Here is a 27,105-nt window from a genome sequence, read left to right as displayed (position 1 = left end):
TGGACATTGCACCTTCCCATATCCCTCTCAGATGAATGAAGCCAGGAGAGTTTCAGTTCTCTGTAGATTGACCATCCCAATGGATACCCCACTGCCTCTTTCTGCATACACAAAGGACATGCGTCCTCATCACAGCCCTGAGAGTGAAGTAATTAGTATCCCCCTATCCATCACAGATGGGGAAAAACTGAGGCAGAACAGGAGGGAAGTGGATTTGGGCTTTTGTATGCCCCTGTGCTTTTAGGGATCCCAAAGAGGATCTTTTCTCTCCTTCCATGGCCCCAAGGGTTAGGTCTAAAGGGTTGGGGGCGAAAGGTGGAGTTACAGTTAGTTATGGGTCACAGTGGAAAATGGATAGAGTAGAGTGAAGGAAGGGAGGGGCAGAGGAAGAACAAGGGAATGGGAAGACCAGAGAGAGAGAGAGAGAGAGAGAGAGAGAGAGAGAGAGAGAGAGAGAGAGAGAGAGAGAGAATAAGAGAAAGGAAGAGGGAAGGAGGAAGAAAGAGAAGACCTTGCATTCTCGTTTCTACCCTATGACATGTCCTTCCACCCCATCTCCCTTCCTTCTTCTCTCTTGCAGATCTGAGGTCAGTCTGCGTGCAGGAGAGGCCCTGCCTCCTGCCCTTGGTTTCCTGGCTCCAGGAGCCTGTGGTTCCTCCATCTCCAGCTGGAGCCACCAACTTCACATCTAGTTCAGATGGGCTTCTTGGCAGGGCAGGGGGAAGGAGATGAGAGAACAAATCTTTGGTGTTTTTACTCAGCTCCGACCACCCCAAGGCCAAGGCCAGTGTAATAGTGGAAGAGGAGAAATCAAGAGCTTATTACCCTTTCTCACCCTTGGCCTATGGTAAGGGAGGCTGAGGGTAATGGCCCAGACCCTCTGTGATGGGGAGCACTGTCCCTTCCCACCCTTCACTAGGAGGTTGAGCCCAGGGAGTCAGAATGTAAGGTGATGTACCCCGAGGACTCGGAGGGAGAGCTCAAGAAGCTACTGTTGCTGCCTTTGCCCCCCACTGGCCGCAAGCTCTCAGAGTCACCCCAGGAAGCGCTTAAGCTCGTCCGAAACCTCTTGGAGTCTGCGTTCAAACCAGTCCGGTGGGCTCCTGGGGTTGGTGGGGGCTCTTCACATGCAGGGACCTCACAAAGCTCAATGTGGATGGAGCCCTGGTGGCGTCTGCTGTCCACAGGGAAGAAGCCTGGGGACTGGAGGTCCCTGGCCTGGAAGGATCCTGGCAATGCCAAGAGGCAGCCACGACCCTGGCCAGAGAACCGGCGCAAGGCCTGGGGCTCTGTCTGAAAGTCTGTCAGGGTGAAGTGGGCAGAGGAGCAGCCAAAGGTGTCCGGAAGCACAGAGGCCGAGGCGGAACGGGCTGGGCTTCGGAGAGGGCTGGCCAGAGGGGACTCGTCGATGAAACTCACCACCTCCTCTCGGCTAAAGCAAGCCAGGTCCTGACCACAGACCTCATCTCGGGGGAAGTGGCGCAGGGACAGGAGACTTTCTGCAGACCTCCGACGCTTGCGGTAGGGGGTGACCTCTGAGAAGGTCAGCAAGCTGCCCCGACGACGGTCAGAAGAAGAAGGCAGCACTAGTTGGGCCAGAGTGGTCATGTCTTCACTTGAGCCCCAAGGGCGGTGCAGATAAGCAGACAAGGGGACTGTGGGCCACATGTCTGTCTCATCATGGGAGTACCGCCTGGTGGGAGGAACCTAGGGACAGGATAAGGAAGAGAGATGATATAGCAACCTGGACACCTCTCTTTCTCTCCCATATATAAACTGTCTCTCTCTCTCTCTCTCTCAATATATATATATCCACTCATCTATCTATCTATCATCTATCTATCTATCTATCTATCTATCTATCTATCTATCTATCTATCTATCTATCTATATCCATAGCTCTGTAATCCATCTATCTCAATGTACTTTATCTTTCCATCGATCCATCCACCTATTCTGTTTCTCTCTTCTATCCAACCATGTCTATCAATATCTTTTTAACCCATCTCTCTATTTAATTTATCTACCCATCTATCAAATCTATTCATTCAAAGTCTAGTAATATCTCTCTAATTCATCCACCCATCTATCTCTCTATTAAATCTATCTATATTGCTATTGATAAATCTTTAATCTTTTATATATCTAAGCTACCTATCAATCTCTCCTCGTCTATTGATAACTCTTTAATCTATCTCTATTTCTTTCCATATCTAGCCATCTATCTAATCTGTCAATGTTTATTGATATCTCTCTAATCGATCTTTCTATAGCTATATCCCTAGTTAATCTATCAATCCTTGACTATTGATGTTTCCCTCATCCATCTATATCTATAATCCATCCATCTATCTGTCTGTCTAATTATCTCTTTATCTATCTAATTACCTGCCTGTCTGTCATCTATCTATCTAAACCTTTTTTTTTTTACAGTCAGTCAGTGGATAAAGCACTAAGACTGGAGTCAGAAAGACATGAGTTCAAATTCAGCCTCAAGCACTTCATAACTATGTGACCATGGGCAAGTCACTTAACCTGGAGGTCTTGGTTTTCTCAGCTGTACTATGGGGATAGTAGTAGGTCCTATTTCACAGGGTGGCTGTGAGGATCAAATGAGATAATATTTATTAAATAAAATGAGCTTAGCACAGTGTTTAATACATAGCAGGCTCTATAAAAATGATCATTCCCTTGTACCAGGAACCCCTTTTGGCATTTGGTGTATTCTTTGGATGATCTCTTTATGGAATCATTTTTAAATGCATAAAATAAAATACATACAATTACTAAAGAAACCTTTTACATTGAAATAGTTGCCAAAATTTGTTGATTTTTTTAAAATAACCAAATTCATAAAACCCAGGTTCAGATCACCTGATCTAGGGGATATAAATAGAATTAGAAGGATTGGGAGATGGAGACTAGGATTCTAGTGCTATGTGACTTGAGAGAATATATATAGGGACTTTGAGCCTTTTCCACTTTTAGGGAAGGATGTTACCTGTGTGTCTTCTTGTGAAATAAAATGAGTTTGGAAATAACTTTGGAGAGGAATATAGTTTTCAGAGAGGAGAGATGGCCCCTGGGAGACAGCAGATCCAGGCCTCAATGGGCAGCAGGAGTCCCTCCCTTTCTTCCTTCCTTCCCTCTCCTATTCCTGTTACCTGAAGATACTGCATCTTGTCCTCCTGGATGGGCCGCAGCGGATAGAGCTGAGGGATCCCCCTTTCCAAGGCAGAGAAGTCATACTTGGCAATGTGGTCCAGGGCAAGGAAGTCGCCCCTGTAGCCGTAGTCAAAGGGCCGCTCATACATCAGGTCCGTGTGGAGGCCGCCGTCCAGGCTGGTCTCTACGAGGGGCAGAGGCTAAGAACTGAGCCAGAGGCCTTAGAGAGGAATGGCAACCCTGGGGTTCTTGGTCATTCTTGGCCGGCCCCTGTCCCCGGCCTAGGAAGGGCCTTTTACCATAGAAACAAGGGACTGACTCAACTGAAGAGATCAATTCAGTCTATAGAGGAACAGGATCCAAGTCCTGTATTTACATGGGAATGGAAAGCAGGGAGCTGGGTTCCCATCATAGAATCATATATTCTAGAGTCAGAAAAGAGACCAGGGTCCACTACCAGAACTGGTAAGCGTGACTCTCGTAAGCTTAAGAGAATTAGTTTAAGGAGAATTAAAGATAAAGTAAGGCAGCTCCCTGGCTGAGACCAGGAGAATGAGGGCAGGTATAGCATCATTTAGGCAGCTAGGTAGCAGTGGATAATAGGAGAAACTTAGCATTCAAATCCTGCCTCAGACACCCGGTAGCTATGGGACCTTGAGCAAGTCATTTAATCTATGTTTGCCACAGTTGAAAAATGGGGATAATAATATCACCTACTTCCCAGGGGTTTGATTAGAATCAAATGAGATAACACAGTCAGAGTCCTGGCTATTGCTATTACTTTCTATATACCCCTAGGACATATGGTTAATAAGGCTCAGGTCAGGGGGCCTGCCTCTTCTGTAAGGCAGCTACCTCCCTCCCCCATTACTCTCTATTTCTATTGATTCACAATTTGTCGTTATTGACTTGTCTTGTGGCTTCCCCTCCAGAGACTGTAAGCCTCTTGTGGGCAAGTATTATTTGTTTTTCGTTTCTGTCTCTCCAGAGCTTAGCACAAATAAATACTGACTGAGGGAATGTTTGCTGAATGAATGTTATTCTTCCAGGAGTAGAATGGTCCAATACCGGTGCATTTAACTCAGGCTTAAGAGAGCCTTCTGAATCATCAGACAGGGGCTTAATTATGATGGCATTCTTCCTACACCATGTAAATCTGAGAATCTAGGTTAGAATTGGTGAGCCGTGCCTGGTTGCTATGGTAACCCTCCATTGACCAGAAGATTTCATTAACCAAAATTTCATTCTCTGGCAGAGTTCAGGAACAGGGAGCTAGTGGGGAATGGGGGCAGAGAGATATATGAATGAATGTGTTTTAATCAAATTGGTTGAGGACCTCAAAAACCTGGTGAATGAAATCAAAGGGAGGCTTGGAGGGTGTCTTGGGGCTGATCATTACACAAAGAATCTACAGCTATTTCATTCACCTGGTACCTACCCAAGAGTCTCCTCTATAGTATCCCCAACCAGTGGTCATCCGGTCACTCGCAGACTTCTAGTGGGGGTGAAATTGTGGAGGGGGGAGACATTTCTGCTCATTGTCCTTGGGCTGGAGGGATTCTGGTACTGTCGGGAAGTGTGATTAGAAGTAGGGTGATCCGATGGAAAAGGCAGTGGCCCTGGACTCAGAGGACCTGGGTTCAAATCCTAGTTGACACTTACTATCTGTGTGAGCTTGGGCAAGTTACCTAATCTCCCCAAACTGCCTCAGTTTCCCCAACTGTAAAATGCAGGAGTTGGCTTCAATGGCCTCTGAGGTCCTTTCTAGCTCTAGGTGCAGAATTCTAAGTCACTTCTCCTCTCTGGGCCTCAGTTTCCCCATCTGTAAGATGTAAGAGTTGACCTAGATAGTTATTGAGTTCCCTTTAGCTTCTAGATCTAGGATCTTTTCCCTTCCCTGGGTCTCTGATTCCCTATCTGCCAAACGCAGGGGTTGGCCAGGATGGCCTCTGCGGCTCTGGTGCTAGTTTCCCTCTGCATGACTCCCCAGGCCCTCTACTGGTCCCACTCTCCCAGGCTCCCTAGAGCCCCAGGGCTCACCTTCATCTGTTTCATCATTGGACATGAGGGCCACACACTTTTCCCAGACGGCCTTGATGTCAGCCCGATAGCGGTCACAGGCCCACAGGAAGAGGGGAAGCAGGAGGGACTGAACCACGGAGCACCAGAGCATGCACAGGGCCATCCAGGTGTAGGAGGTGTCCAATTTGAGGCTGGTGAAGCTCACCACCTGTGTGATGACATAGAAGAAACCATCAGTGGCCTGGTCCACAGAACTGCCAAAGCAACACTGCAAAAACACACTTCAGAGGCGGTCACTGCTCTGTTCAAGAAACTCCAGTGGCTCCCAATTGCCTCCCAAAGTCCTCTTTTCATCATTTAAAGCCCTTCACAATCTGGCTCCAAACTTTTCTAGGTTTTATTTCACAAAACCATTTGAGAGCTCTTCAATTGCAACCAAATGGTCTGTAGACTGTCACTTAATACATGAAGCCAGAGACTCTCCCTCCTCAACTCTGTCCCTTAGAACCCCAGCTCCCTTAAAAATATAATTTGGGACACCATTCTCTGCTGGGCCTTTACTGATTCCCCGAGAGTGCTAGCACTCCAAGAAAATAAGAAAATAACATCTTTTCTGAAGTGAAGGATTCTTTGGCATTTTTTAAGAAATAGACAAAGCAAATTTTATATAATCTAAAAATATTTTTAAAAATTCAAATATTTCAAAAATTCCTAATTTCCAAAACAGACAATATATTTTCTAGATTTCAAAAGTAGACTTTATTTTAAAAATATATACAGAATATGTTTGTACTTCATATTTCAAAAAATATTTTTCATACATTTCAAAAAAAGATAAAAAATTTCCATATATTTAAAAAACTGGACAAAATATTTTTCAAATATTTCAAAAAGGGACAATTTCTCATATATTCTCAAAACAGACCATATATTCTCATATTTCAAAAATAGATAATTTTTTTGTATATTTTTGTATATATATACAAAAATGTATATATACCTTTTATATTTCAAAAATATTCTTCAAACATTTAAAAAATAGACAAAATATTTTCCATACATTTCAAAAATGGACAAAATTTTATGTATTCTAAAAACAGACAAAATATTTTTCATTTATTCCAAAAAACAGACATATTTTATATATTTAAATTTGGATAAAATATTTTTCATATTATATAAACAAAATATTTTTGTACATTTCAAAAATATGTATATATTTTTATATTTCAAAAAATTATACATTTCAAAAACAGATAAAATATTTTTCATATATTCCAAAAAATAGACATTTTTCATGCTTCAAAATAGATTAAAAATTTCCATATATTTCAAAAATGGACAAAATTTTTTTCATATATTTCAAAAACAGACAAATTTTATGTTTCAAAAATAGATACAATATTTTTCATATATTCCAAAAATTAGGCTTTTTCAAGTTTCAAAAGTAGACAAAAAATTTCCATATATTTCAAAAACAGACAAAATATTTTTTCATCTATTTAAAAATATATACAAAATGTTTTGTACATTTCAAAAATATATATAATTTTTGTATATTTCAAAATATATAACATACATTTCAAAATTACATTTCAAAAATAGACAAAATATTTTTTGTGCATTTAAAAAACAGATAAAATTTGTTCTATTTTTAAAATACATCTGCATATTTCAAATATGTATACATGTACCCACAAACGTTTTTTTAATACTTTCCCTCTGAAGATTCCCTAGGTCCTCTAAATTTATTTTGTATTTATTTATATGTGTGTAAATCCACAATAGAATGGAAGATCTTTGAGAGTAGGGAGTATTTTGCTTTTGTCTTTGGATTTTCATTGCCTATTCTGTCTATATCAGCTCACTTGTCCATGTTGTGTGCATGTTGTCTCCTCCATTAGATTGTAAACTCCTCACAGCAGGGACTTTGTTTTGTTTTCCCAGTATTTAGCCCAGTGGTTAATATACTGGAGGGGCTTAATAAATGTTTATTGCTGACTGACCAGTGTCTAACCCAGTGATTGGTACTCAGTAGTTGTTTAATTAATATTTGCTGGCTTATCTCTTTCCCCTTTTCCTAGAGCTCAAGAACTTAGTTCAGAGACTGGGGTTTTTTTTAGGTTTTTCCAAGGTAATGGGATTAAGTGACTTGTCCAAGGTCACTCAGCTAGGTAATTAGTAATTGTCTGAGGCCAGATTATAACTCAGGACCTCCTTTCTCCAGGGCCGGTGCTCTATTCACTGTGCCACCTAGTTGCCCTGAGACTGGGGTTTGAGTCTTTGACCCATCAAAACCTCCCCTTATTGTCTGATCCCCCAAAATAATCATTTGAAAGTTCTGTACTCATTTTCCCAACTTAAAAAAGTTGAGTTTAGGTGTATGAAGTACAAAAATATTGTGTATATATTTTTAAAATAGAAAAAAAATTTGTCTACTTTTGAAATATAAAAAAAAAATCTTGTCTGGTTTGGAAATATTGGAATTTTAAAAAATATTTTTAGATTATATAAAAATTGTTTTGTTCAATTCTTCCATGACCCCATTCAGAGTTTTCTTGGCAAAGATAATGGAGTAGTGGAGCATTTCCTTCTCCAGCTCATTTGATAGATGAGGTAACTGAGGGAAATAGAGTTAAACTTGCCCAGCTAGTAAAAGCTAGCAAAGAAAATGGCAAACCACTTCAGTATCTTTGCCATGAAAACCCCAAATAGAGTCACAAAGAGTCAGATACAACTGAAAACAACTGAACAGCAAAATCTTTCATTAGCTTCTAATGTTATTTAATTTTTCCTGATTATTCATGTGTATGATTTGATGTATAGCCAATCAAGACAACTGGGCCCATAATCAAAACTGAACATAAGTGAACATCTGTCCATAGATTTATTGGTTATCCATAGGTAAACACAACATTCACTCTGGGGAGCCCCTAGGAAGAAAGTTGGCCCAGGGTCCCAGAAGTTGGTGGGTTCCAGAAGCTGGAAGATCCCAGCAGTTGACCGCTTCCCATTTCTTGGAGTTATTGGGAGCACAGGGTGAGCTGTCCCTATAGACAAGGGGAGCCTGGGTTGCCCTCTGGTGACCAGGACAAAGAACGAGTCTCATTAGTCAATTTGATGTGGGGCCTGATTACTCAAGAGAGTCTCCCACTGGGAGGGGGAAGGGACACATGAATGCCTGGGTCCAGGACAGACCTAAAGATTGCTTTCGTTTTCTCATCAACCGGCCAAGGCTATTCCTAAATGCTAACGGTATCCAGATGGATTGCCTTTGGGAATCTTCGAAGTTCTTTTCCTGACCCAAAACTTCATGGTATAAAACAATGGTTCATCTTTTTTATGCCAATATTCTACTCTTTATGTCTCTTAGTCATAGAACATGATGATTTCCCAAGGATTAAAAGTGATTATTGCCTAGAGGGCAATGGAATTTTAGAAATTCCGGCTTTCTTCTCAAGATCTACTTTCTGTAGGAGGTCTTTCCTGGTCCTCCCCCATCAGATACTTGAGTCTTTCCTTCTATGACTACTGTTTACCACTCAAAAGAAATGTGCAACGCAATTTAGAGACATTTCCCCTCTAAACATTCATATGACTATTTGTGCTCAATCTGTGGTAGAGCCTTCCAAGCTCAAATGGATCTGATCAACCACAGTCAGACACATTGAGCTTATGATGTCACTTTGGTCCTCTTTGAGAACCAAGGACAACACCCAACCTTCTACCAATGTTGAACTCTATCTTCTACCTCCATTCCTCTGCACTAGAATGCAGTGTACTCCCTAAGTCTGGACTGGACTACATAATTGATTGGGCCTCCCTTCCTAACCAAGTTCTACTGAACTTTCTTGTGTTGCTATTGATGTCATTTCATGATGTGACCCCATTTGGGATTTTCTTGATAAAGATACTGGAATAGTTTGCCATTTCCTTCTCCAGCTCATTTTACAGGTGAGGAAACTGAGATGACTTGTCCAGGGTCATACTAGTATGAGTCTGAAACTGGTTTTGAATCTTGCTGGTTCCAGATCCAATATTCTATCTGATGCTTTACCTTGTGTATTTGTATTTGTATTCCCTCTGTTTAGAACACTGGAAGCTGCGGCAGCTAGGTGGCACAGTAGATAGAACACTGCTCCTGGAGTCAGGAGGACCTGAGTTCAAATTTGACTTCAGACACTTAATAATTACCTAGCTGTGTGATCTTGGGCAAGTCATTTAACCCCATTGCCTTGCAGGAGAAAAAAGAACATGGAAGAGTTATTTCATTCTTTATATTTATATCCCCAGGGTCTGACACAAAGTAGGCACTTTATAAATATTTGTGAATTAGTTGACTACTCTTTAGGTAACTATGTGGATCTGTGTATTTACATGCTATTTCCCTCATTAGAATGTAAGTTCCTGGAAGGCAGGCACTACTTTGATTTTTCTTTAAAACTCCTGTACCTAATACAGTGTTGACATATAAGAGCTTTTTAATAAATTCTTGTCAATTGGCTATGATCAGTAAATGTGAGCAGGTTGCAACAGATGAACAAGGGCCCATGACAGGAAACCAGCATGATGGATAGCATCAAAGACACATACTGAAAAGACAAAAGAACTGACAGATGCCTGTAGTACCTTTGTCATATAAGAAAGAAGGCTCCAGTATGCTTGGGTTGGGAAGAGTCTACAGCAATTAGAGTACATAGAGCAAGGTGGGCAATGATCTTCATTGGTAGAAGGACTATCTACATAAAGGAATAGATCGCACCAGGAAGCATTTGCCCCATTTTCACAATGGGGAAACCAAAGCTCAGACAGGTGACCTTTGCTCAGGATTACATAGGCAGGTTTATGGAATGAGACTAGAATTTCCAGCTCTATTTTTTCTCCATTTTTTATTATCCATTTATATTATCTCCAAGTCATTAAGCCACCACAATCACTTGATCATATTTGGATTGCCAAAGGTCTTTACCTTTTTAAAAATAAAAATAAATTAATATTTTCTTCTATTTTTACATTATCTAGTTTTCCCCTGGATCCCTACTCCTCTTCATTCCTTTAGAAGCAGCTAAGTTGTCAAATGGGTCGAGCACTAAACCTAGGTTAGTCAGAAAGATCTGAGTTCAAAGCTGATCTAAATATATAATCTTGCATCAGTCACTTCACCTCTGCTTGGGCCTCAGTTTCCTCAACTATAGGGATAATCACAGTACCTACCTCCCAGGATTAGCATGCGAATTAAATGAGATAATATTTGTAAAATGCTATGCTTCTTTCCTCCCAGAGAATCAGCTCCTATAACAGGAAATGAGTCCTACTTCTTAAAACCTATAAACTTAAATTTCAAAAAACCCTGATATTTTTTCTGCCTCCATATATGTTCTCCTCCCATCCCTTTCTTCTTCCCTGGCTCCTCATCTTTGTCCCATTCTGGCCCATTAGTTCAGCTTTGTGATAGATATTTAATCCCATTTCTAAATAAACATAGTTTCTATCAGAACCCGGTGGGGTTGGGAACTCCCTTAGTTCTCTGACTTTATATGGATCAAGATTGTGAAACTCATTGAATTTAGTGCTGGAAGTCATAACTGAGGTCATAACGGATATAATCTGAAAAGTCAACAGATATTGATTTAGGACCTGCTATGCGCTAAGTTAAGTGTTTGGACAGACTTTAGGAGATAGTAGATGATCGAAGGGCATAGAATGCTATGGTAAATAGAGTCACAAAGAATCAGACGTGACTGAAAGACTGAACAGCAATATGCACTAACCCTGAGGATGCAAATAGAAAAAAAATGAAAGAATGCCCACTCTCCAGGAGAATCCAATCTAAAGGAAAAACAAGGTCACACATAAGGTCAATGCTAGTTCTCCAAGGGTGGGAATTGGATTCACTTCCCTAAATTGGCCAGCCCAGCACCCTACGCTGAGAGGGGATTCACAATGGAAGTGGAGAGGGCTAGGGATTTTGATCCATTGTTTTTGGGAGAGCTCTCTCCCAAACGGGACACTTTGGAGAGCCTTCAAATGGGACACTTTGGAGAGCCTTCAAATGGGCCTCCAGTCCCCTGTAGACTACCTTTATAGTCATCCTTCCAATCTAAAAATGACATGGAGAAGATATGGGAGGATAAAGTCCACATGAGCTTCCTAGCTCTTCAATGGGTGATTTGTTAGGAGAGTCAATCTAAATCAAGGGTTCTTAATCTGGGGATCATGGATACCAATGGGTCTGCTGATAGATTTCAGTGGGCTGTTGAATTTGGTTTTTTGCTATTTTCTGAAAATCACCTGGCAGAAGAAGATAGCAGACACTGAAGTCCTTTCTCAAAGCTAAACTGCCTAGCATTCCAACATTACTACAGAGAGTGCAACTATGATGGACTGGACATATTGTCATAATACCAGATGTACGCTTACCCAAAAACTATTTTATGGAGAACTCACACAGGGCAAGTGCTCAAAAGGGGGTCAGAAGAAATGATACTGAGGTACCCTGAAGGTCTCTCTGAAGAACCTTGGGATTGATTGTAAAACTTGGGAAACACTGGGATGTGACTGCCCAGGATGGCATGGCCTCATCAGTGAGGGTGCTGTGCTCTATGAGGAGAGCAAAATGGAAGCAATTCAAAGGAAACATGACATAACATAAGTTTAGAGTACCCACCCCAGATGTTCACATGGATTATTTGTGCCCACCTTGTGGTAGAGAATTCCAAGCTTGTATCAGTCTGATCAGCCACAGTTGGACACACTGTCATTTGTCTCAAACATAGTGATGTCATTTTGATCTTCTTAGATAATGAAAGACAAGAACCAACCAACCATTTTGAGAAATATATTTCAATATCGTCGGTTCTCTTTGTAATCCTCAATACTTTATGTTGTGCATTTAAAAAAACATAATTCTAAGAAGGGAGTTATTGGTTTCATCAGACTATCCACAGGGGTCAAGATACAAAAATGAGAGGAGGATCAACAAAAATAGTTGATCAGATCTCTTTTAGCCCTGTGTGACCCAGATAAGTCACTTAACTTCTCTAGGCCTCAGTTTCCTCTTCTGTAAAATGAAGAGACTGGACTAGATGACTCCTAAAACCCTTTCTAATTCCAAACCTAAATTCTGTTTGTGTGTGTGTGTGTGTGTGTGTGTGTGTGTGTGTGTGTGTGTGCGCGCGTGTGTATGTAATTTTACTTTTCTTGGAGCTGTTGTCACCGATTAATTCAAAATGACAGGAGCTAAAATCAACTCAGCCCCTACTCCAACATTTCCTTGTTGCTCGGTCAATGCAGGGGTCAGATGCTGGGACTGGCTGCCAGACTGATGGAGAAAATGACTGAGACAGAGGCCCTAGGAGAGGCAGACAGACAGAGGCCACTTTCTGTAGTCCTGTCCTTTTCACCCCAAGTCACCCAAAGTCCTTGTAGCCTAAGGCAGTGAGCCAGCTCATTCCTGGACTTAGCCAGGGAATGGAAGGGAGAAGAGGACACTGTTTCCTTCTGAAGCAGAATGAGGTCTGTTGGTTCATCCATTCTCCTTGATGGCTAAGAGCTTTTTCATCTTTTTGTTGGACATGAATCTGCAGCTGAGAGCATTAGCAATGAGTTGTGTCATTTTATGCATAGTTGTTTTGGAGGTTTTTTTAGGTTTTTGTAAGGCAATGGAGTTAAGTGGCTTGCCCAAGGTCACATATCTAGGTAATTATTAAGCATCTGAGGCTAGATTTGAACTCAGGTACTCCTGACTCCAGGGCCAGTGCTCTATCCACTGCGCCACCTAGCCACCCCAAGTTGTGTCATTTTAAACATGTCATCTTCTCTGGGAATCTGCTCTCCTCAATACCTTTAAAATAAAACCCCAGACTCAGTCTCTCTTCCTTTTTTCTCCCTAGCTCTGGCTCCCTTGGACCGTTAGCATCTCATCTTTCCTCTGGTCACTGGGGAGGGGATGACACCAGAGCATCCCAGACTCAGAAGGGATTTTAGAGGATACTTTGGGCCAACCCAATTCACTTCCACCCAAAATCTGTCACCTCGGGCAAGTCACTAAAGTTCTGTAGGCTCAGTTAAGGTTAAACTTGATCGCCCGTAACAAACATTTAGCTCTAAACCTGTAATGCCTGTGTGACCCACAGAAGCCATTTAACCTCCTGGGTCTCAGTTTCTTCCTCTGCAAAATGAAGGGTTGGACTAATTGGCTTCTAAGTTCCTTTCTAACTTTAAAATTCTATGATCTTTAACATAGTTCATAAATGTGAGTTATAGTAATATTATAGAGATCAATGAAGTCACTAACTGTTCATGAACCTGTTTTCTTTCTAAAATATTTTGAGAACTCTATTTCAATATTTTTGGTTTCCTTTGTAAACCTATCTATAGGGTGACACAAAAGTCTTAGGGCAATCTCAAACTTTCATAAGACTTTTGAGGCACCCTAGATTTTGTTTTATGTATGATTCTGAAATGGGGGTTAATTGGTTGTACCAATCTGCCTAAGGGAGACCCTTGGCTAAGAACCCCTAGAGATTCAGAGCTATAGTTTCAAGGACAAAGAGACTCCTTTCCATTCCATTGGCTTCCATATTTCAAGGGGATGGAGATGGCAACCCCACCCTCCATTCTCCAGACCCCAGCTCACCAGTACAGGGAAGCCCATGAGGCAATCATAGATGAAGACGATGCCAGCCACCAGATATGTGATCTGCAGTGAGGTCTTGATGGGCTCCGAACCATCAATAGAAGAACGTCGCTTGCCTTGGGCATCCTCCACCACGATGGTTGGTACATTGAACTTGTTACGGTCCAAGTTGTGGCCAGTCTGGAGGGAGAGGGTCTGGAAAAGGGTAATGGCAGTGCAGACCACCCCCATGGCCATACTGCCTCCGATGAGCAGCAAGAAGCACACCCCAAAGCCCAGTCCAATCTCAGTGACAATGAAGCGACAGTCTTGTGCGTAGAAGCGTTCTGTAGTGTCATGCCAGCCCACGGCAGGGAGGGTGGATAAGATGAAAGACACCATCCATATGCCCATCACCGTGTGGACCGCCTGCTTCTTGGTGTTGCTCAGCCTGCCAAGGAGAGACCAATCTGCTCAATCACAAGGTCTCTGGTGAGCTGAGGGGGAAAGGGGACAAACATGCCCAGCCCCTGGTGAAAGCCCTGACTCAAAAGAGAACCCACTCCTGATTCTTCCCCAGCTTCACCCAGTCCAGAGACTGAGTAGCCTCAGGTCCCAAGACTGAGTAGAGTATAACAATGTCTTCCTCTCAATTTGACATTGGAGGATATCTATGAGAATATAAAAAAAAAATCCACCATCCCTTTCTGATCCTTGAGAGAAGTAAAGTATTGTGGAAAACAGCCTGGAATTAGAGGTTCTTGGGCAAGTCAATTTCTCCTGACCTCGGTTTTCTCTTCTGTAAAATGAGGGGGATAAACTAGATGTTTCAGAGCTCCCTTCTAAGACAGATCTAAAGCAATGATACTAGGGTCTTCTCTTTGCCCCAATTTTCTTCTCTATAAACTAAGGAGGTCAGACTAGATGTCTTTAGAGATCCTCCCAGGACTAGAGTATGGATCATGTGATCGGCCTGTGCCTCAGTTTCCTTCTTTATAAAATGAGGGAATGAATCAGATGATATTTTAGGTTCAGAGCTATGACCCAAGCATCCTCTTTGCCTCAGTTTCCTCTCATGTGAAATAAAGGGAATTGAAAGAACCCTGTCCATGTCCTTCAGGCCTCTATAATTTATTTATTGCCATGTTCATACCAGTCCCTGCCTGGTGAGATTCAAGAATAATAGTCCAGCATATGTATAACCTACATTAGATTGCTTTCTGTAAGGAGATTGGGGGAGGGAAGGAGAAAAATGTGAAACTCAAAACCTTGCAAAAAAAATGACTGCTGAAAAGTGTCGTTGCATCTAGTTGAAAAAATAAATAAAATGTTTATAAAGAATATTAGTATGGCATATCAAATTGCTTACCATTTTAAGAAGAGGAGAGGGATAGAAGGAGAAAAATTTGGAAATCAAAATCTTGTAAAAAGTAATGCTAAAATGTCTTTATCTATAAAATTGGGAAAAAATAAAATACTATTAAAGAATTAAAATTTTAAAAACAATTTTAATGAGGAACAAAATCATGTTTATACAGGAGGTTATAAAATTGGCTCCACCCAAACAAGTGAAACAGAAGGCAGCAATACATTATCTCCATTTTAGAGATGAGGAAACTGAGACTCCCAGAGTTACATAAAGTGATTTGCCCATGGTCATATAGCTATGAAGTATCTTGCCCAAGACCTTTCCAAAGGCAGAGTTGGAAAGAAATGATTACTCCTGGTCCATTAACCTTCCTACCACATCACTGCCTTTTCTAAAATGGTCCATTCTCAGACTGATGAGCCATGAACAGTATTATTGGCATTAAAGGTGGCTAGGTCTACCCTTTACCCAATCTCTTTCTTCTTGGGGAAAGGATAAAATGACTGTACTCTCGTTGTTTGAAATAACCTGGGAGGTGCCCAGCTCTTCCCCTCCAAGATGAAGACCCAGGACCTCAAGATAAGAGTATCTCTTCTTTCTTTCCCCCCAACCCCACTCTAGGTCTGAAAAGAAGGGTCCCTTCATACATCTCCTGCCTCAAAAGATTCTCCCAAGCTCCTTCCTGACAGTGACTGGTTCTGTTTTAAATGAATTGTATTCTGTCTCATCAAAGAAAGGCGCAAAAGATTGGCTCCCTCCAGAGGAGGGGAGGTTCCCTCTCAAGCTCCCTACTTCCTTCCATGACTGGGGAAGGGAGGGGGATGCCTGGGTCTCTCCTCCCAAAGTTCTCAATGGAGCTAGGAAAAAGCAGGCATCCAGAAACCAGTTACGGGTTCCCAGACAGTGGAGATGCTTCCCTATGTAGGTCAGAGCTCTAACTGTATACGGATAATGTTCACCACCCATCAGTAAATTAGTCAGCTGGGCTTGGTTTGTTAATTTAACTCTCTTCATTAGAGGTGGTTAACACAGAATAAAAGGGTTAAGAGTCTCTCAAATTAGTTCTGGGGGTAAGAGTAATCACAAGAACAACTCATCATTAGACCAGAATTAAATTTTTTTTGGATGTACCAATGCCACCTAATGAAGTCAGTGGCCATTGGGGACAGAAGCCATTAGGTTAAGAGCAGAAACTGTCCACCCAAAGATCTGTTGTTCTCTTAACTATCCATCTCAAGCTGTGCAGGTAGCCCAGGAGAGGGGGCATGAGTTTAAGGAAGAAAGTGGGGCTCGGCCAAGGACCATTTCCATCATCACCTTCTTTTTTGCCTTCTCCAAACCCAAAGAATTGCCCCTCAGCAAAAGTTCTATTTATTTTTATTCAGAAAAACCATTCAAAGCCCCAACTGTTGAGGACCATAGACCAGCAGTCTAGAGGGTGGTACTCAACTGGGAAGGCTATACATCTCCCTGCTCTTCATAGAGACTTCGGGACCTCCTCGGGCCTCTTTAGGAACAGTCATTAGGACCCTCTGTGATCTGTGACTAAGCTGGGGCCTCCTCCGCACAGCCCTGACTCTGGGAGGGGAAACAAGTCAGATGTCTAGAGAGGTCAGGGAAAACTCCACTGTCATCCAGTGACCTTAATGGTGGGGCCGAGTCAGAGTGGGCATGGCGGGCGGGCCACAGAAGCCAAGAAATCAGCACAAGGCAGCAACGTCTTTTGTCTTGCCCATATATCAGTGTGTTGGATTTAAAAGGATTGAGTGGGGAATTTAAGCTGTCACACTAAAAGATGGAGGTTCGGCAGATGGGTTGAGGAGGACTAAGTATATTTGGTCTCCTGGCATTTACAGCGGTTCACAGGGTCATCAATTTAGATGTTTTTTTAATTTAAAAAAATAGTTTAAAATATTTATTTATTTTTCAGTTTAGATCTTGAAGAGAACTTAGAGGCCAGTGAGTCTCACCTCCCTCCCATCCTCATCCTCCCACCCTCACAATTCCCTATTTCACAATTGGGGAAACTGAGGCATTGCTAAATGACTTGTCTAGTATCGCAGAGCTAGTAAGGCAGAATTTGAATCCAGATCTTCCTGACAGCACATCCACTACTGTGACTTTCTTGCTAGTTTTAAGTTCTTTGGAGTCTGGTGTTGTATATAAACCTTGGTACCAACCTGCCTAACTTCTAACTTATCCTTGTCTGTTTTCAATAGTCTGAAACGGTAGCTCTCTCCAGGTAGACTCATGATCAGCACATGTTCAGTTGGGGAAACCAAAGGGGGATGGATACAATATTCTTTTTCCCATCTCCCTTACCCCCTTCCCACCCCCCACCCCCAACTCACACACTTCCTAATAGATTCGGATTTCTTCCCAAGTCGTACGCTAACATCATGGGGCCTCACTAAGAAAGCTTCAGTCTGCCACCCAACCCTGAGTCACTCATTCCTTGAGGTCTTCGCTGTATATGGAAGGAACCAGACTGGCCACAGGAGACGGAGTGTCCAAGGTCTCTTCCAGCTCCTTCCCATTTTAAGGTGAAGATGACAATATAATAATAATTAGCATTTATGCCATTTTAAAGTTTATATAACATTTTATACATGTTATCTCACCTTATCCTCACAACCACCTTGGGAAGTAGGCACTGTTATTATTCTCATTTTACAGATGAGGAAACTGAGACAAACAAATGTAAAGTGACTTGCCCAGGGATACACAGCTAGTAAGGATCTGCATCTGGATTTGAATTCATCGTTCTGACTCCAAGTCTAATAAGATCTACTATGCCACCTATGTCATTAGGATAGATTGTTTTCTAGGTTACAAATCACCTTCTTTTCAATATTCATGTATGATAGCTATTTTCATTTATAGGTGAAGAAACAAGCTCAGACTCAAAGATGCACATACATTGTAGGGAGACCTGAAACCCATTTAGTGTAGTTTTGTTTCGTAACTGATATCTTTTGTTTACCAAACATTAATTTTCTATACATATATTTTCCCCTTCCTTTGGATTGATGAACTTTCTTCCTCACCTTCTAGTGATCCCATCCTCGGACAAAGATTGATAAAGGGAGGAAAAAACGGCAGTCAGTGATGGCCCCATGCGTTGGCCAGCACCTAACAGTCTACACAATAATACATACCCACCATCCCCATCTTTGCATCTAATGGATAAAGCAATGGCTCTAAAGCTGGGGAACCTGAGGTCAGATCCCACTTTGCCACTCACTGTCTCCATGCAAAACACTTAGCCTCCTGAGCCTCAGTTTCCTCATCTGTAAAATGCCAGATAGGGAAAAAGTTCCTTCTAGCCCTAACATTCTGCACTTCTATATGTGAAGAGAAAACATGGAATAGTGATAAACTAGGGCAGGGTCATGAAGGCCTGTGTACACAGCCCACGTCTGACCAGGAACAAATCACTTCATCTCCATGGGTCTGTTTCCTGACCTGTCAATTGAGAAGCTTGGATGAGCTTGCCTCTGAAACCTAAATCTATGATCCCACATGCCCTTGCCAAGGCAGCACCCCACAAGCCCAGACTCACCGGTAGTTGACTGGCCATCGGACCATCCACATGCGATGGTAGGACAGAGATGTGACCGAGAAGCAGGTGACCAGGGTCAGGGTGTAGAAAGTGGACACAAACACTTTGCAGAGCCCCTCGTTCCATTCGTAGTCAGAATGCTGACGCCGAAGTTGGACCACTGCGTACATCGTGATGGGGATGGCAATGTTGAGCATGTGGGTACCAGCCAGGGTGCACAGGAGAAACTCCAATGGTTTCCATTTTTTCTGCTTGGCGCTGACGCTCAGGATGCCCCATGCGTTTGCCAGCAGCGAGACCGCAGCACAGGCCAGCCAGGCCACGGCATTACTGTGCAGTCTCTCCTCATCCTTCATGGTGCAGGGCGGGGGCCGGGCCACAGGCCCAATGGAGCTGGATGGGGATGGACAGACAGAGGTCTGGGGGCAGCACAGACATCCTCCAGTGGAGCCCTAGGGCCCCAGGCGAACAGGAGAGCCCCTCACAGGGGCCAGGTCCCAGGCATCACGGACCACAGGCTAAGGGACCTGTGAAGACAGAAAGAGAGTGAGCACTCTGTCCTGGCCAGGAGCCCTGGATACAGCCCCTCAGGCCCATTCTCAAGTCGGCCTCTGGTCCCCGGGCCACCCTCCTTTGAATCTTTTGAATCTTCTGGTCTATACCCTCTAGAATCATTTCAAAGTCCCCAGCCCAACTGTGCCCCTTGACCCAACTCAAAGTCACTAATGTCTCCAAATTCCACCCTACCCCTCTTATACCAACCCCGTAACCTGGCCCCGAAAGCTCATCTGGAAACCTCTGATTTTTGTACCAACTTCAGAACTTCTGCCTCTCAAGCTCATCTTGAAGCCCCCTGCACCAAGGTCAGAGCTCCCGACCCTGCCTTTCATGTGCAGTCTGACATCTTCAGGTATCCGCTCTGCATCCAGCTTGAGATCCTAAAGCTGAGCCCACCCTTCAGCTCACAGCCCTTGATCTTGCCAACCCAACCCATACACAGTGAGCTTAGGACCCCTAAATCTGCCCTTCACTATGGATCCTAAGATCTCGGCCTTGGTCCCTAATCCTTTCCCATCTAGTCTGACATCCTTGATAGATCCTCTCTGATCAGCTTAAATCTCTCAATGTGCCCTCCTCAAGGGGTTCTAACATACACTGCCAGGCCCCCCAGCACTAAGCTTGTAACCTCTGACTCAAACCTCCAAAGCAGCCCCTGTCTGTACCCAGACCCCGTAGCCCCGACCCTACAACCCTTACTCTTCAGCTTGGCTCTCCCAAGGAAGCTCCTCTCCATCTAACCCCTGATGTTGTACAGAGGCACCCCCAGCCTGTGGCTCTCTCCTCTGCTCTGCTTCTTTCAGCCCATCCTCTCTGCTTTCAGCCAGAACCTTTTCCCTAAGTACTTAAAATACATTCCTTGGCCAACTGAGTGGATCCACTCAGCCCCAGCCCGTTGTCTCCCTGCTTTCATTCAGAACCTTTTCTGTAAGTACTTATGAGACTTTCCTTGGCCAAATGTGTGGAGTCATTCACACACTAGCAGGTGACCACAGAGCAGAGTGGGGGAAAGGATGGAGGGATAAATTGGGGCAATCTCTCACCCCCACCCCGTGACCCTCCGGGGCAAAGCACTCTGCTGCCCAGCCCATCACTAATTACCAAGTCCTACTGAGGCTCTCTCAGCCCTTCTCCAAGTGGCATCTACTCAGACTTTCCAATTTCCAATACATCCCAGGAACCTCAATCTAGGAGTGAGTCCTGTTTTCTCCTGAAGTCAAGGACTAAGAGAATGGTTAGCCATCAGTAGGGGGACTATGATGGTTTAAGACACTCATCCTTTCCTAATGTCAAGCAGATGTAGGCTCAGGAGAGGAATGGCCCCAAACAGTGATGGCTCAGGTGAGTAGGGGGAGAGTTTTAGAGATAGGAAGAAGCTCCCTTCTCTGATGAGGGGTTTCCACACATAGCACACTGCTTCACAGCCAAAGATAAAACCAGGTATCTCAACTATAAGCACACACACACACACACACATTTTTTCTCTTCTCTTTTCCTCTTTTCTTCTTCTCTCCTTTCCTTTCTTTTCTGTTCTCTCTCTCTCTCTCTCTCTCTCTCTCTCTCTCTCACACACACACACACACACACACAAACACATATTTTCTCCTCTCCTCTCCTGTTCTCCTCTCTCAAACACACATACACATTTTTTCCTCTCTCTCTCTCTCTCTTTCTCTCTCATACACACACACGCACATTTTCTCCTCTCCTCTCCTGTTCTCCTCTCTCAAACACACATTCACATTTTTCCTCTCTCTCTCTCTCTCTCTCTCTCTCTCTCACACACACACACACACACACACACACACAATCTTTTCCATATTTTCTACATGATGCATATAAATAGGATAGTCCCTTGCAACTTTGTTTCCAGGGTTTGTCTTAGCTTTAGCCCAAGTTCCTTCCCTCCCAATGGACACTCTCTTGTCCAGTCCATGGACAAGTACCTTCCCCCAACTCCTCAGTCAGTTAATAAGCATTTATTAAGCTCCTATTCTAGAGAAGACTCTATGGTGATCTCTGGGGATATAGAGAAAGGCCCTCAAGGCTCTCCCAGTCTACTGGAGCTGTCCCAAGAGGTCAGATGGGAAACCGCGATGGTCAGCCAGATGGGAGTCAAGATCCTGGAGTCTACAATTCTTCCTGTCAGTTTAAGTATGCAGTCACAGAGGAAGGAAAGGCAGAGAAGTGGGAGAAGAGGTTGAAAGAGTCAAAGAACAGGAAGAAGCATGGTCTGCTTACACAGACTTTTCCCCAAACTTAAGGCTTTAAGGTCAATATTGATACCTCTGAAAAAATTTTGCCCTCATCAGCTGATTGTACCTCAAATGTGAGGGAATTCATCAAATCCTTTCAATGGGTTCCCATTCTCCTTTATTAAACCCTTATTCTGCATGTGGCACCCAAGTCTGGGTCATTCCAGGAGGTGCCCCTCCCAGAGGGCTGTGGTTTTTAACATAGATTAATATATACAAAGTAAAGAAGAAATTTAAGAACAGAAAGAACACCAACAAGGTGGGGGATGAGGGGAGGGGGAGTGTGAATCAGGAAAGCCTCATGAAAGAGAGCTGAGGCAGCTGAGTTTTTTGTTTTGCTTTGTTTTTGCAAGGCAATGGGGTTAAGTGACTTGCCTAAGGTCACACAGCTAAGTAATCATTAAATGTCTGAAGCTGGATTTGAACACAGCTCCTTCTGAGCCAGGGATGGTACTCTATCTACTGTGCCACCTAGCTGCCCTGGCAGTTGAGTTTTGCTTTGAGAGGAGTCAATGTTCTAGGATGTTCGGGGACACAGCCAGGGCAAAGACAAAGGGATAGGAGGTCCATTTTACAAAGAAGAGAAGGTGTGTGAAGGATCGTTATAGGAAATAAGACTGGAGTGGTAGAGGAATATAATGGAATTATTTTGCACAATGAGAAATGAGAAAGATAAGGGAATGAGGCATGAGAAGGAGATGTCTATGAACTGACACAGGGTGAAGAAGGAAGAACAAAGAAAACAATGGTGATTATAACAATGCAAATGGAAAGAATGCCAAAATTTTGACCAACAAAAAAAAAATAAGAAAATGCATCTCTCTCTTTTCATAAGAGGGTGGGTGCCTATGGATATAGAATGTTACATAAACATGCATATACATATACATTAGAGTGGACTGAAATGTTTAATTGGTATTTCTGAATTGCTCCCACCTTGGCCTCCATCACTTCTTTTTAAATCTTTGTACAAGGGCAGGCAATGACTGGAATGGAAACAAAGACTGATGCGGGAGATAGTTTTGATAAGGAGGGAGAAAGAGAAAGAGGATGAGGGTCTGGGGGAATAACTAGACAGGGACAGGAGCCTAGGATATACTTTCCTTTTTTACCCAGATTCCCAAGGGCTAGGGAGTTTCTGAACCTGTTTTTATTACATTAACACAGATTAAGAGGCAGGAAAGTTGAAGGTCTCCAAATTGTTTAAATTGGGGAGGCTAGGGTATTCCAAGTGTGCTCCCCAGACCAGTCACTAAACAAAGCTCAGTAGCAGCTGGGCCCACAGGAATTGGCAGCTCTAGGACTGTCTTGCCTACTGGTCACCACCTACCTGAGGCAGGATGGCAAGGTCAGAGAAAGCTAATGATGACCATCCTTCACGAGCATACAGAGATTGACATCTTATAAATATTTTTAAATCCAGTATCTTCCAGATTCATCCTCCTAAGAACCTGGGGGAGAGTCATCCATTCACTAACAATAATATTAATGATATACCCCTTTCAAGATTTGTGATGCACTTTGCATCTTTTCAGAAACAACTGAGAGGTGGGTTATCACTTTTTTATCCTCCCTATTTTGCAGATGAATTCATGGAAAAAGATAAGTGACTTGCTTAGGTTTGCAGTCGGAAGTAGAATTCTGAATTCAGTCCAATTCCTTAGTCACTGAATGACCCAGCTTCAAGAAACACTCATCAAGGGCTTTCCCATATAGACCACTTTCCTTTATCCTTAGAGTAGGAAGGTCCCTAAACTTTTTTGAGTGTTGGGGGCCACTTTGACAGTCTGTTGAAGGCTACAGACCCCTTCTCAGAACAGTATTTTGCTGATTTGTATTTATAATGGAAGGAAATGCTCACTTTCAGTTAGAGGTTAGTCAAATCAGCCATCATTTATTAAGTTCTTACCATATGCTGGGGCAGCTGGGAAGCACAGTGGATAGCAGGATGAGTTTAGAGTCAGTTTCTGAGTTCAGATCTGGTCTCTGACCCTTACTAAGTGTGTGACCTTGAGTGAGTCATTTAACCCTATTTGCCTCAGTTTCCTCATCTGTAAAATGAGCTGGAGAAGGACATGGCCAATTGATCCAGTATGTTTGCCAAGAAAAACTCACATGGGGTCACACCAGACTGAACAAAAAATCATATTTGTGTTAAGCTCTGGTACCCTGTCTTCAAGGAATTTAAATTCTAATGAGAGAATACAACATATAAAAAAGCAAACTGAAAAGGGAGAATGATGATGATGATGATGATGATATTTATCCTTTGTTCTCAAAGAAGACCATGACATCAGGGAGGTGATAACACAGCAAGCATATGAGTGAGGGGGACTTCACTAAATCACCAGCTTTACTTTTTCCTCCAGAGTCATCTGGGTCCAGGGACCATATGAATCAGAACAACTGGAGAAGGCTCTGGATGCGAGGCAACCAGGACGAAGTGACTTTCCCAAAGTCACGCAGCTGGAATGGGGAGACAGACAAGTAGGAGCAGAGTAGAGTCCAGAGAATTAATCCTCGTGAAACCTGGATTGAGGGTTTTTTCCCTTTATCCAAGTTCGGGGGACCCTTTGAAATCTATCCACAAGTCCTCTGGACGGATCTGTGGCTCTTTTTTTAGTGAGTGCTAAAATAAGGGCAGATCAGAAGGAGATCAGTAAGCTCAAGGACTCTCTTGGGGTTTAATGGAGTTTGAGGGACCAGAAATTTAAAGGGGAGAACTTCTGAATAAAATAGTCCAACATGCTCTCATTAAACAGACAAAGAAATCCATAAGTTTGATAGCTTGCCCCAAATCACACAAGAAAAGAGGCCATAAGGGGCAGCTAGGTGGTGCAGTGGATAGAGCACCGGCCCTGGAGTCAGGAGGACCTGAGTTCAAATCTAATCTCAGACACATTAATAGTTAACCTAGCTGTGTGATCTTGGACAAGTCACTTAACCCCATTGCCTTATATTAAAAAAAAAAAAGAAGAAAGAAAAGAGGCCATAAAAACCGCAGTAACAAACTAAGCCTGGCTCTTTCCCATTCAGATAGAGATGATGGAGAATGTTGGCATGAAACTGCAGTCTCAAATTTGGGAAAGTGATTATGAAAATGGAATTCAACAGTAAGTTTTGGGAGGCCCGTCTCCAGAGCAGTCAGGGTTGGAGGAGCACTGTAACCTGGTAGGCCAAGACATTGCCTACAGACCTGAAGCTAAACCGGCTGGGTAACATCAACCAATCACAGCATAGTGCCAGTAGGGTGGCCAATCTCAAAACTATTTTTTCCCAAAAGTCCTCCAGAAAACAAATCACCAAACAAGCCCGAGAGCCTGGAGTTTCAGATCTGAGATTCCGATTTCACTAGCCCTAAGTCTAGGATCTCACCTTTCTGGACCTTACTTGCACGGAGGTGCTTACATTCTAATCTAGATTCCAGAGAGTTCCTTTGGATGGTTTCTGAGCTCCCCCCCCCCCCCCTTCCAGCTCTAAATCTAGGCTCTTGAGTTTTCTCCCCACCAGGGTCTGGCATCTCTCATTTCTTTCCCGATGGAGGAGTTTTGGGGTTTTTTTCTTAAGTCCAGTCCAAAACGTCCTGGGACAGCTTAGGAAGGGGCTTCCCTGGAGTTGGGACTCCTTCCCCTCCGTCTCCCCATCCCACATCCTAGCCTCAAGACCTTTTTCTCTCCTCCCACCCCAACGCCTGCTTTGCTCTGGCCCTTAGTGGGGATCTTTCAGCAGGTTCCCGGAGGCCAGAGAAAGGGAGACACTCTTTTGGTCCCAGGATTTCAAACCCACGATTTGGGGAATACAACTCTTAACAACGCCGGCTGGGGCCAGCCTCTCCCGGGTCTCATTTCTGGAGGCCAGTGAGTCCGCAGGCCAGAGGTTTGGTGGTGATAGAGGGGACCTGCGGGGAATCCAACGTGAAGGGGCCCAGGATGGTCTCCCCTCCCCCCTTCTCAGATCTGGGGGTTCCCAGCTGCCTGCTTTCTAGCTCCACTGCTGTAGAATGTCGGGGTGGGCCCGGAGACTGCTAGCGCAGGGGGTGTCCTCGAAGAGATCAACCCCTAAGCAGGATGGGGGGGTGCTCTGGGGCTCTCCCACCCTTAGGACCAAAAAGGCAGCCCCGTCTGCTTTCTCCTCCCACCCCCACGCCGGCAGCCCAATCCCGATCGGATCTGCGGCTGGTGCAAGCCCAAGAAGACAATTCGGGAATCTTCCCACTCCGCCCCGGCCCGGCCCAGCGAGCCGGTGCGAGGTCCCCGGGGCCCCTTCCGCCGCACCCCAGCCCCCCGTTAGCCGCGGCTGTCGCCCCCACCCTCTTTGTCCAGCTCTCCTCCGGGGACGCCTCCCTCCCAGGGCGAAGCTGGGGCGCCCAAGGGGGCCTGGGCTCGCGCCGCCCCCGGACAGCTTGGCACGGAGGGCGCTGCTCCTGAGCCCGAGCTCGGCTGGCAGCGGCGAGGACGCCCCCAAGCGAGCACCCCCGACCCCAGCGCCGGCTCCCTTCACCGGGGACCCCGTGGCTTCGAGGGGCTCCCTGCAGCCTCCAGGGAGCCCCCGGTGAAAGTTCTCACGGGAACCGACTGGGGGGACCCCACCACCCCCGGGGGCCAAATCTGCGGGCTGGGAGGCGGCGGTTTCGGGCTAGCCCCGCTCCCCAAGCCCGCGGGTGCGCGGGGGGGCAGAGGCGGCTCCCCGTGGCCCTCCCCGGCCAGGAGACTGCCGCCGAGCGGGGGGGGGGAGAAGGATGAAGGGGGAGGGGAGGAGGAGGAGGAGGAGGGCGAGGAAGAAGGGGAGGAGGAGGAGGAGGCGTGAAGAGTGGAAGGAGGAGGAAAAGACAAAGAGGAAGAAAAGAATGAGGAGAAGGAAGAGGGAGAGGAGGAGGAGGGAGAGAGGGGAAGAGGAGGACAAGGAAGAAGGGGAGGAAGGAGGAAGAGAAAGAAGAGCTAGAAGAGAAGAGGGGTGAAAGAAGGGGAGGAGGGGAGAAGAAAGGGGAGGAGGAGGAGGAGGAAGGGAGTGGGAAGAAGGGACGAAGGAGGAGGGAGGGACTGAAGAAAGAGGAGGAAGGAGAGAAAGCAGAGGGAGAGGGAAGGAGGGCAAGGGGAAGGGGAGAAGGAGCCGAGCCCCCGCCCCCCGGCCCGGAGCCCCCCCGCCCCCCGCCCCCCCCCCCGCCCCCCGGCCCGGAGCCCCCCTCGCCCCCCGCCCCCCGGCCCGGAGCCCCCCGCCTCGCCCCCTCGCCCCCCGGCCCGGCCCGGGGCGCTCACCCTGCGGCTCCCAGCCCGCGGCTCGGGGCCGGCTCCCTCCGGGGCTCCCTCCGGGGCTCCCTCCGGACGCCTGGCGCTCGGGCCCCGCTGCGGCCGCGGGGGGCGCCCCGGCCGGGGCCATCCCGCCTCCGCGCGCTGCCTGGGGGCTCCGGGCGCAGCCCCCTCTGCAGCGCCGCCGCTCCCCGGCTGGCTGGCCCGGCTCTGCCCGCCTCCCCTCTCCCCGCGGCGGGGGGCCGGGGGGCGGCGCGGGGAGCAGGGCGCATGCCTCAGCCGAGCCCCCGCCCCGCCCCCGGCTCCGCCCC

The 27,105-nt window shown here is 45.1% G+C and overlaps 1 protein-coding gene across 1 annotated transcript; it reads right to left on the bottom strand.

Moving 5' to 3' along the window:
- Positions 1-410: 410 nt before the first annotated feature.
- GPR153 (G protein-coupled receptor 153) lies at positions 411-26,883 on the bottom strand. The gene is made up of 6 exons (XM_074218603.1): positions 26,804-26,883; positions 18,736-19,262; positions 13,826-14,255; positions 5,206-5,395; positions 3,165-3,349; positions 411-1,707 (listed from the first exon to the last, which is right to left on the bottom strand). The coding sequence occupies exons 2-6, from the start codon at positions 19,089-19,091 to the stop codon at positions 916-918; spliced, it is 1,953 nt and encodes a 650-aa protein (XP_074074704.1). The 5' UTR covers positions 19,092-19,262; positions 26,804-26,883; the 3' UTR covers positions 411-915.
- Positions 26,884-27,105: the final 222 nt, after the last annotated feature.

This window comes from Macrotis lagotis, chromosome 1 (genome assembly GCF_037893015.1).
Source record: "Macrotis lagotis isolate mMagLag1 chromosome 1, bilby.v1.9.chrom.fasta, whole genome shotgun sequence".
Classification (NCBI taxonomy): domain Eukaryota; kingdom Metazoa; phylum Chordata; class Mammalia; order Peramelemorphia; family Peramelidae; genus Macrotis; species Macrotis lagotis.
This window is presented reverse-complemented; position numbering and strand designations above follow the sequence as displayed.